At 42.5% G+C, this 11,840-nt stretch overlaps 1 protein-coding gene across 1 annotated transcript; it reads left to right on the top strand.

The window, feature by feature from the left end:
* Nucleotides 1–504: 504 nt before the first annotated feature.
* si:ch73-70k4.1 lies at nucleotides 505–9,786 on the top strand. The gene is made up of 4 exons (XM_017681800.2): nucleotides 505–712; nucleotides 882–1,023; nucleotides 3,990–4,675; nucleotides 8,423–9,786. The coding sequence occupies exons 1-4, from the start codon at nucleotides 588–590 to the stop codon at nucleotides 8,493–8,495; spliced, it is 1,026 nt and encodes a 341-aa protein (XP_017537289.1). The 5' UTR covers nucleotides 505–587; the 3' UTR covers nucleotides 8,496–9,786.
* Nucleotides 9,787–11,840: the final 2,054 nt, after the last annotated feature.

The following is an 11,840-nucleotide window of genomic DNA, read 5'->3' as shown; positions in this document are numbered from 1 at the left end:
CACACACTAAACCAACACACATTAAACCAGTACACACTGAGCCTAACACACACTAAACCAACACACACTGAACCCAACATACACCAAACCGAACACACTCTAAACCCAACAATAAACCAACACACACTGAACCCAACACACTCTATACCTAACACACACTAAACCAATACACAATAAATCCAACACACACTGAACCCAACAAACACCGAACCCAACACACACTGATCCCAACACGCACTAAACCAACACACACTAAACTAACAAACATTGAACCCAACACACACTAAACCCAACACACTCAACGCATACTGAACCACCCCCCCCCCCCTATTAATTAATAATTATTAAAATAGAATCTAAATTGAATTTGTTTTTACAGCTAATTTAATCTGAACTTATTTTTTTTTATTTAATTAGTTTTTACAGTGCTTTTATTCTGAACTGAATAAACTGAATAACAACACTCGGACTGCGCTGAGGCTGCGCAACATTGACACGCATAACTGCGGCTCGTTCTCAGATAAGGAAGTGACTAAGGAGGTGAAATTTTGAAATTTGGCGGTATTTCAGCGGAACAAACAGCCGCGATGTCCAAACTAAGGAGAAAGAAAGCGGCGGCGGAGGAGAACAAACCCGGAGCGAAGTCGGGTTGCAGGGATCTGCGGAAGAGTCTACTCAGTTCTGACGGAGACTCATCCAGCACGAGCAGCGGGTCAGAGCGAGTTCTGATTAGTTCTATTTCTGGCGGTTCTTGTGTTCTATAAACATGTTCTCGCCCACTAGATCACTGTTTTATGTGGCTGTAGTTTCGAATTATCCCTTCTACCTTAAATGCTGCAGCAGCTTATCCTTTTGTTCTTGCTCTATTTCTGGTCCTGTAGGTCCAGCAGGCCCTGGTGGGCTGCAGCTGATCTGGCAGCGGTGGAGAAACTGTGGGCGCTCACCCTGCAGGCCTTCTGTCCAGCAGTGTCCAGCACTCCTGCCATGGTCTTCTGGGTTCCAGAGCTACCAGAGACCCCCACGGTATGATGCTAATGCACCCCCCACCCCATGTCACACACCTGCCCCAGTACCCATAAAGAATGAGCCCACTGCCCTGTGTGATGTCACAGCCCAGCTTCCTAATCGAAATGTTTCTCTTATTAAACATTAAAGCATTGCATAGACTCAGCAGGTGCCAGATGGTTGCTATGGTATCCTAAGTGGTTGCTAGGCAGTTCCTATATTGTTATATAAAACACAAGCTTTATCTATGCTTTTGAGTAAATGCGCTAAGCAAAGTGTAAACAAACAATACGTTTATAATTGATATGCTAATAACATCCTAGAAATATGTGAATAAATAAGAATATAAATGATCTTTATGGCTGGGATGTCAGAACGTCTGTGTGCTGATGTCTGTAAAAGAAGCACTTCACTGTTCACTGCTAAACCAGTTATTCACAAAATAAAGTCACTCCGTTTAACTGTGTTTACACTGAGAATCCCAGGCTGAGAACCGTAAAGCAGAGACATCAGAGTCTAGAACAGAAATCAAGTTTACTCCAGCGTTAAAGCTCCTCATACACTCACCATGGTAACTCTGTTAGCGCTAAACTAGCGGGGTTAGTGTGGCAAGTATTTGGGATTTTAATCTCAGGTCTAGTTCAAATACAGACATTTTCAGCTCAGAACAGGCCTGTAAGTAACACACTTTACTGTGTACGTCTCATGCTTTAAGTAACACTTTAGTTAAAGGATTAAACTTCAAGCCTTTCTTAGTGTTAGCTGGTTAGCTTTCTGCTACCTGTGCTGCCTGCTAGTAGAATATATCCAGTTATAAAGAAATATAACGTGTAACAAAGTGAATGTGAGTCTGTTGGGAGTAAACAGTGTTGTTTAACTGGCACTTTGTCCTCTGGTTGCATTTAATAAACACAGATTTGAGTGTGAACAGCTGGACTCATTATGGAGCCAAAGCTCTGAGCGGTTTATGTTATTAACACCTCAGAAACTTAAAAAGTAAGCCCACTTTTTTGACTTTGCTAAAAGCGGTAAAGAACGACACTTCCCACCAGGAAAAGCTTCTTTAAGATCGTCTCGGAGAAATAAAATAAATGTCAGTGTTATATTAATGAAGAATCACTGATTTCTGAACTGTTTCTCAACTACTCTCAACATAAGGGTTAGGATGGACTTCATGTCACGTCCATCTGGTCCGACTGGCTTTTAAATGTCATTTCAGAGTATTTTATTTCACTTCCACGGAGCGCTGCAGTGTAAATGCCACTCTGCTGCAGCCCTTACAGCGAGAATTTATTATCATTTATTATCTGATCAGCGTGATCAAAGGCTTCTGAATGAAGTGCTTGGGCTGGTGGGTAGATTTCAAATATTAATATATAATGAATATTAATGTGTGTAATGTATGCATGTGTAGATCCTGGACAGAATGAGTGAATGAGTGAAGCAGTCTGGTCAGGATTTCTCTCAGCTCTACGCTGGTTAGGTGATTCCTGCTCTGAGAGATATTCAGATATTCAGATCAGACCTGACCGGAGTGCCTCAGTGTTAACGTGGGAGATTTTACTGACCCTTATGAACTGACCTGGAACCGGTTGTCACTGCAGAACCCACAACTGGTGGAACCGAGAATGTAAGATGAAAAACAAACACAGCAGATGTTCCTCTCGTTCGGCTGTGAGTAAGTAGCAGTGGCTGTCAATTAGTGTCAGAAGCTGAAAGGTTGTAAGAATGACTGGCAGCTTTGGTGGCAGGTTTCCATGGAGACAGGATGATTGAAAGTGCGGAGTGCCGGCTAGCTGCCAGCGTGTATAATGCTGGTTTGGCACTTCTGGATGCTGAGCGGCCCAGCAGAGCTGGAGACTGAGAGACAGGCAGCAGGTAATGAGACGCAGCAGCAGTTAAATTATTCACTATAGTGGAAACTGCAGAGAGGAACTGAACACAAGCGCAGGAGGATCAATCAGGAGTCAGCAATTCACATCAAATTCAGAATCGAATTTAGAGAGAGCAGTTTTATCATGTCCTATACTCTTAAAAATGATGGTTCTTCAAGGGTTCTTCACGGAAGAAAATGGTTCTACACAGAACCATGAACATATAAGAACATGTGCTGTAGGTGGTTCTATACAGCACCAAAAAGGCTATGACAGTTCACAGCTAAAACAATAAAAAAATCAAGCTAGCCAGACAGCTGCTGTTCCTGATGTAAAAAAGGCCAAACAGAACTGAAGTGTGTTTATCAGAGCGCCCCCTGCTGTTGTCACTCCCCAGTTTCAGTCTCCATTTCCCAAACACTTTAGCTGAGCGTGCTAACGTTACTCCTCCTAATAAACAGACACTTGTTCAGCTCTGTTTCCTCATTATTCACCACCATCACTGTAATATTTCATCATCAACATTAACACAGGAAGGTGATCAGAGGGGCAGTGGAGTTTGAGTCAGCAGCGTCTGAGATTTTTAAAACGCAGAGTTAGAAAAGAAAAACATCTCCCAGTGAAAGCAGCGTTTTATAGTAGAAACAAATGGAGCTCATTAAGCTGGTAGTGAACTACGCTGTCTGACTCAGCCACCTAAAAACCATAGAAACGGACCTTAAACAGGACCCTGTTGGGGTTCATCCTAAAATTACGATAGGATTTAGGAGGTTTAATCTAGTTAGGATGTTTGTGTGATGCTGTTTTCTGATCTGGAGTTAATGATGAGATTATGAAGGTAGGAACTGTCACTGTCGTCATAGAGACTAAGATGTTTCTGTAATTTTATTTGTGGTCAACTCTAATTGTAAGGATTAAAGAGAAGCAGGAAAATGATCATGTAGAAATAAATGATAAAAAATGAAACGTATGTAAAGTGTTGGATATGCGCCCTTTAAAGGGTGAAGCAGTGTTATGGTTGTTGATTTGTCTGAATATTGTTTTAATATTAATATTGTGGAATCTTTAAGGATCTGAGCTGAGGGGGGGTTTATTCTTAATTCCTCTCAGTGGGCAGAGCAGGAGGAGCCGAGCGAGCGGCACTGGTGTTGTCTGGATGAAGATGTGAGTGAACTTCCTGCTCTAAGTGACTCACTGGGCTGCGTCCAAATGCACAGTGAACCACACTTCTCTCCTAATGAAGGGAACCGCCAGCCTGAAGCTTCAGCTCAGCTGCTGAGTGAAACGGGAGGTGAATGGCAAACACTGAGCAGTCCTCAGCGCCACCTAGAGGACATTCAGGCTCACTGTTTAGGAGATGCAGGATCGTTACACAGATGGACCGAAAAGCCTGACTGGTCTGAGGGTGGAGAGTGTAAGCGGTATGGGGACAGAGGCAGGTTACTGACGGGAACTCAAAAACCTGGAGGTGCGAAGGCGAGAGAGAGGATCAAGCATGGTTCCCATGGCGACGGAGCTGAGAGCACAAAACTACAAGGGAGAAAGTTGGCAGGAAGAGAATCTGAAAGAAAATCCAGAGCGGAGTGTGATAAAGCTGAATCTGGGTCATCTAAATCCAGAACAGGATCCGGAACGGGTTCCGATGGTGCAGTAAGAGGAGGATCTGGATCCGCAGTTTTCCTCCTGGAGAACAACAGTGAGTGTAAAGCTGGGACATCCAGAGGAGGATCCGGATCAGGATTAGCAGAACCAAAGCTGGAGTGCTGTCCAATGTGCCTGATGCCGTTTCCTGCAGGGTGAGACTGTTTATGCTAGTAGTTGAGCTAACAGTGCTAACACTGGTCATAATGAATGGTCAATGGAGAGCAGTTAGCATGGATAGCATCTTTCTATCTACTAGCACTGTGGAATGCTTTTAACCCAATCAGAAAGTAGCTTTATAGAGCATTAACACCATTTAAATGAAACAGTAGAAGCCGTATTGCCCCCTACGCTTCCTGTAGTGTATTACAGTCTGTCAGAGCGACTGTGTGGATCATATGAACATTATAGAGCTTTTTAAATGAAACAGTAGAAGCCGTATCGCCCCCTACGCTTCCTGTAGTGTATTACAGTCTGTCAGAGCGACTGTGTGGATCATATGAACATTATAGAGCTTTTTAAATGAAACAGTAGAAGCCGTATCGCCCCCTACGCTTCCTGTAGTGTATCACAGTCTGTCAGAGTGACTGTGTGGATCATATGAACATTATAGAGGGTTTTAAATGAAACAGTAGAAGCCGCAACGCCCCCTACGCTTCCTGTAGTGTATTATAGTAAGATTAACTTAAATTAGTGGTTAAATTGGTGTTTCTTCACCTCGTTTTTTTCAACAGCCTCCCATTTAGAGAAGACCAACAGCTTGCCGAGAACCCTTAAGTGTAATGCGTGAGGGAGAATTGTGTGTGCTTGTGCAGGGAGTTGTGATCAAACTTTGAGGCCTGACTGGCTCATAAAGGCTAGGATCACTCACTAAATACAAAATCACATTCATTCAGGAAAGCGAAACTCTGCATGTCATAACAAATCACATCATTTGTGTGTGTGTGTGTCAGTGTGTGTTTGTTAGTGTGTGTGTAAATGGTGCTGTGTCTAAGTCAGTGCTGAGCTGAATGAGAGGGAGCTGAGCTCTAGGCTGGAACATTGAGATCATCTTTGGCTCTGATCGAGTTTAATTCTTCACAGGTGAAAGCAGGACACTGTTTTCTTGGCACTAAGCAGGAACCGCTGAAAACTCTTGCTGTTAAGTGTTTAAGCACCAACTTGTAGGAAAGTTAGTGAGATAAGTTATTCACACGCTCGAGAGGCTAAATATCATTCTAACGTTTTCATCTTCAGTGAAAAATGTAATTCGTTCAGTTTCCTCCCTTTGAGCAAATGTTGTCGATCAGCTGAGACGTGTTTGGAGTCTGAAGTTTGTTTCTGTAGTTTTAGCTCCAGAACTATGAGGCTAATGTAGCTAGCAGTAAACGCAGACACTTATTGAGTGTTGGAGCTGAAAGATTAATTGTTTTTATGCTGAAATTGCAGTTTTAGTGCATTTTTTCAAAGGGCAAGAGCTTCAGTTATTTTCAGATTATAGTCCACATTAACACAACATTAGGGTTTAAGAGGGGAAATTTAATCTAATATCACAGAGCCTGTGAGTTGGCTGTAGAAATCTTGAACCGATCTATCTTGTTGTGACATCACAACCACGACTAACTGGCTATCTGGTTCATTATAGTCAGGGGGTCAAGCTTTACTTTAATTATAGAAAATAATCAGTTTAAATCACAGTTACAATGTTAGTCAGAATAGTAAATCGTAATTATTTTCAAGACGTCCTTCGTCTGAAATATTGTTTGTCAGTAATGATTCTCCATCACGGTTTGTGGCGGTATTCAGACTTGCAGTTAGCGCCATGCTAATTGCTAATGCTAATAAGCTAATAAGCCACAGAGCACGTCCTGCTAAGTTGAAGCTGGTCTGTGGCTTTAATGGTGAGCACTGGGCTCTGCTGGTGATTGATGAGGCTAGATTGGCTAACGGTCGGTGATGTGAGCGTTTGTCCTCTGGAGGCTCAGAGGGGCTAGTAAGACTTGGCTCAGAGCTGGTCAGATTACTACACTCTAGCTGATTAAACCTCCAGCAGCTGTACACATGCGGCTCTTTTCCTGTATTTATTACACAAAATATTAAATTCCTGCATCATTAATAGTCCATAACTGATGTGAGGACGAAGGAGCTGTGATTACGGTGATGATGATGATTTATGTCGGTCACTGAGAGCAGATCGGGTAGCAGTACATCACAGATGTTCTCATCTTGTTGTTTGTCTTTGCTGTTATTTTAACTCGATCTGACCGACGGCCAGAATATTTATAGAGTGCTTTTAAAATGAAACCGTGCAGAATTTTCAGTCATTAACATCAAGTATGTAGTCACTATACAGTCCTATCAGTATACCTGACTACCTGAGCCCCATTGTCTAAACCTCCATCCATCCTTCCGTACATCCACCTATCTATCTTTCCATCAATCCATCCCTCCATACCTGCTTTTTAACTCTACCCCCACTCATCCGTCCCTGTAACTCTGTTTTCCCATTTTTATGAAAACCGCTGAAAAGTCTGACTCTGCTTCAGTCTGTGTTTGTGTAATGATGATGATGGAGTCAGTGTGTAACGACACACTCTGCTTATGACTCGGGTCGGTTCTCAATGCTGGATTCATAATTCAGTGCTCTCACGATATTCTGACCAAAATTCAAATGAAGAATCACAGATTATAGTAATATCAGCAACAGTGAGTTCAGGGTTAATGAGGTCAAAAGGAAAAAGGGCAAATTTAATAATATGATTATTATTATTATTGTAAATGGAGCGTAGAGGAAGTAAAAGTAACGGAATAAAACCTGTAGCTTTAGGCTCAGATTGGTCAGTTCAGAGTTTCGTAGCTCAGTTGACTGGACTCTGTTAGTGACGTCTGATTACTCATTAAGAACATCCGCCTCCAAGAACCAGAGAAGAACCCGATGCCAAAACACACTCTGCTCTACAGCATCAACCACGAGCACTAAGTACTGAGAAACGTTAGCTCTCTCTCTCTCTCTCTCTCTCGTTCTGAGAGGCCTCATTGTGGGGGTCTCGAGGGAGCAGCTGAGCTCAGTGTTTGGTCCAGAATACACACAGCAGTCAGAGCCCACTCAGCTCGTGCCAGCTGGCCGTCAAAGACAAAGTTCACTCTTGTTCTGGAAGCCTCCGTGTTGCTGGCCGCTCTGAGAGCCCAGAGCTCCATGACTTCTTCAGTGATGGGATGAATAACTGTCCTTCTCAAAGCTGCTTTTCCCCTTTGCATTTGGACATGGTCAGAGCTTCAGTCCTGAGGAGTCGCACAGAAGTCACTGCTTCAGAGGTTCATCAACAGCGTCTGTTTTCTCTCTCACTGACAGTCATTGAAGCCTCTCAGTCCTACATTAACACTGTTCTCTGGGTTCTGCATGTGAGGATGAGGAACCGGAATTGCAGATTAAAAATTATGGAGCCAAAACCTCGAGTTTCTCCTGAGAACCCTGAATGGTGCCGTGTTTGAGCTCACACAGTTAAAACCCAACATCGGCTCAAGTTCTTCAAAGGTTCTCTAGTAAAGAAAATAGTTCTGTATAGAACTGTGAATACGCTACATTAAAGGGTTCTTTTTGTATCATGAGAGATTCTTTAGGCTGATAGAGAACGTGCTGGAGATCATGCTTTATAAAACCTTACTGCGAAGGGCTCTATACGGAACCAAAAAAGTTCTTCTGAATCCTCAAAAAGGTTGTATACATAACCACATACAAAACATTCTAAGGAACCATTGAAGAACCATATTTTTAAAGAAATTAACATACTAACAGATGAATGGATGGATAGATCTCAAGAGAGTGACTGTGACCGAGAGTGGGAGTGAAAGACTAAGTAGCTGAGAGAGCGAGAGAGAGTGTGTTCTCAGTGTTCTACTCAGTGTTCTCTGTTCTCTCTCAGGTTCTCTCAGATGGAGTGTGATTGTCACCTCGCTCAGTGTTTGTCAGAGATGAACGCGGACGTCGTTTGGTGATTGAGTCGGTCAGCCTGTCCAGCCCTGCCAGCCGTTTCTCTCCATGCAGATGCAGCAGGTCATACATGGTTCCTCCCCGGTGCTCCTGACGGAACATCCTTCAGCATCAACATATGCTATTCCCAACTCAAACACCCACAAAACATCCAAGGTCAGTCAGACTGACTGCTCAGACAATGAAACCCACAGCCCTGTCAGAGAGCTCGTCTCCCACTGCAGCGTCCTGAGAGACCAGCATCACTGAGATACATAATAAATAATAAGAGATCTGAGGAACCTCAGTGTGGAGATCAAAGAGGGCAGAATAATAAGAAAGAAGGAAAAGAACCTGTTCGTTACAGTAATAAACAGACAGTGACGTGGAGTCGTTCACGTTTTAAACTAATCATATGAGAAATAAACAGTGAATTCAGGGTGGCTCTTCAGAATTAAACTCTACGATGAACAGAGCAGTAGAAGAGCTAAAGCTGTAGAACATTGAGACATTCTAATACAATCAATATCCAGAATGTTCTCATGGGTGCTTTATATCTGATCAGTACAGTATTTACATTGACAGTGGTTCTAAACTGAACCATAAGCACTCAAAGTTGTATGAATAAATGGTTCTCTGCATGGTGAAATGGTTCTCCAGACTGATGGAGAACGTGCTGTATATGGGTCGAAATGGCACCAAAAGGGTTCTGCTACTGTTATAAGCCTGACATCATAACAATAGCAGAACCCTTTTTGGTGCTATATAGAACCATAAACAACACATTCTCCATCAATCTGGAGAACCATTTCACCATGCAGAGAACCATTTAATCACACAAATGATTGTGTTCTAGAACCACCTACTTTAGGAAAGAACTCTTGAAGAACCATCTTTTTAAGAGTAAATCTCTCAAAGTTCTTGACATTATATAAAACAAAAGGATGAAAGCCTTTGATCTTTAAGCTGTTTGGTTTTGCTTGTATAATTAATTATTAATAATGAATAAAAAAAATTCAAAGTTTGTTTCCATAGCAACGAATATTAAAACAAAATAAAAGATGTGATTAACAGAAGCACTGATGAAATAAACCTAGAGGTGTGGCTCACATGTGAGCTCCATTCATCTCAACACCACCAAACAGCTGGGGCTGATTCAGGTCAGACTTGTTAGAGGCTCATTAGCATACAGAGACCTCATTCGTGCAGAACTGAGTATAAACACAGCGACTCATTGACTCTTTAATTGTTTATTAATGTTTCTAAATTTTTGATAAGTTCCCCAAAATTTGAGAGAAAAAAAAAATATTTTAGTATTTGCAGAATATTTTGTACATATTTTGTCACAATAAATAAAAAAAAAAAAAAATCTGTAACCACTTCCTGTCCGTGTTTTATTTATGCACCTTTGTTGGATTTTGTTCAGGGAAAAACAAACATAATAATCCAGAAAAGACAGAAAAAACAAAAAATCTGATTTAAGAAAACAAACAAAAGTTTTTCTGTTTATTTTTAAAGATTTCAGACCTGGCTTTTACCCGCAATCCTGTTCTTTAAACAGCTGACTTTGCTCCGGTTCAATATTCAAACCCATTTTGGGAATATTCTGTTCTTTTACTTGAACAGAACCGTTTTCTTACAGCAGTGACAGCGTTTCGTTTCATGGGGATTCCAGAAAAAAAAAAAGTCTAAAAACCCAGTCTGAAACCCAGAAAACAGCACAGCGTCATCAGGATGAACTAATGGTTCCTCTGCAGCTCAGAGTCCACAGAGCTGAGAACACAAAGTGAGGCAGGTTTAATATCTGGTGTCATTAGTGAAAACATTCATTAGTTACATCATTCAGAAAAAACTGGCAGCTGATGTGAGTTTATTGCAGGTTTGTGATCTGGAACTGCATCTGGATCATTTTAATGTAAAGATGCTACCGCTGATTTATTTGTGTTCCTTGTAGAATAATTTACAGATATTTACAGAAAGTCAGGCTCGATTAACGAAAAAGAAAAAAGCGATCCAACTGGATGACGGACTGCCGGACACTGTTTAACGCTGTTTACCGTGGGTTCTGTGGGCTGGAAGGAACACGGAGGAGACACTCCGTTATTTGGTCATTTAGAAAACGTACTGCACGTTTTTATCTCTGTTCAAAACAGGTTCTAAACATCTGTTGCAGATCTACAGCGGGAGTTGCCCATGTGAGCTGATCGTCCTTGTTCGCGCCTACAGAATTAGCTCTGTGTTCACTGTAGCTGTGTCACAATTCAGGGGCTGCATCCTTCAGAGGCCGATTGTGTCGCAGCGGCGCAACTAAGCTGCCCCATTTCAAAGGCTCCTACATGCGCGACTGAGAAATGTGAGAAACCAACAGGTGTAACCTTCACCAGGCAACAGATCCCGAGGTTCACTGCAAGAGCATGGCAGCGTCAGAGGAGCGAACGGCGGCTGAGGAGCTGTGGGTTTAAACTGAGTCAAATAGCGAACGTTACAGATGTTAAAGCCAACGTGGTCTGAAGAAACACTGATGGCGAATTTCGGTTTGTTTTAGGAATCAAAGAGCTGACAGAGATGCTCCAGCTCTAATAAATGAAGAAATAAAAAGCTAAAATCAAAGGATTTCCATCTTTACAGAACCTGACAGGAGGGGCATTCTGTCACGCCGCAGTGATAATGGGACGTAAACAGGAAATCAGCGGTAGAGCCGACCCTCTCACTTTGATTCAGCCTTCATGGACCATGTCCTTCGAAGTAAGCAGCCCCTGAATTAGGACCCAGCTTGTGTTTGGGTTTAAGATTTGTGAGCTGAGACGTTTACTAGCCTGAACCAACACTGTCCCACAAAATGACCAGAATACTCAGACACTGGTGCTTACGGCTGAATCGAGGTCTGTTTATGCTCTTCATGTACAGAAAAGAACGTCCGTTTCAAATGATGTGACGGTATGCATGTTAGGCTGTACTTCCACTAGAGGACAGTGCAGAGTCAAAAGTTTCTGACGCTGATGATGGCGACGGCGGTGGAGCACATGAGCGCAGTGGGTGTGAGGTCATAAAATGCTGTCCTTTTTAGGCTTTTATTACCAACGAGAGACACTGTCATCGTGTCTCATGTGAACTGTTGTCTACACTGCCCCCTGATGGCTCCCGGTGGTACTGCTCTGTTTCGTCTGTATAAGCTTTTAAAGAACGAGCACAAATACGGACGAAGTGACCGCAAAGCCGGACAGAAGCTCCGTCGGTATCTGTATTGAACACTGAGCGTAAATGAACTTTAACAGTAATGAGGAGTGTTCAACCTGCACTGAAGGCTTCAGAACCGGAAACAGAACTGTAACTGTGGAAACCAACATTACAGAAACGCTGCACTGAACATG

This window comes from Pygocentrus nattereri, chromosome 28 (assembly GCF_015220715.1).
Source record: "Pygocentrus nattereri isolate fPygNat1 chromosome 28, fPygNat1.pri, whole genome shotgun sequence".
NCBI lineage: Eukaryota > Metazoa > Chordata > Actinopteri > Characiformes > Serrasalmidae > Pygocentrus > Pygocentrus nattereri.
This window is presented reverse-complemented; position numbering and strand designations above follow the sequence as displayed.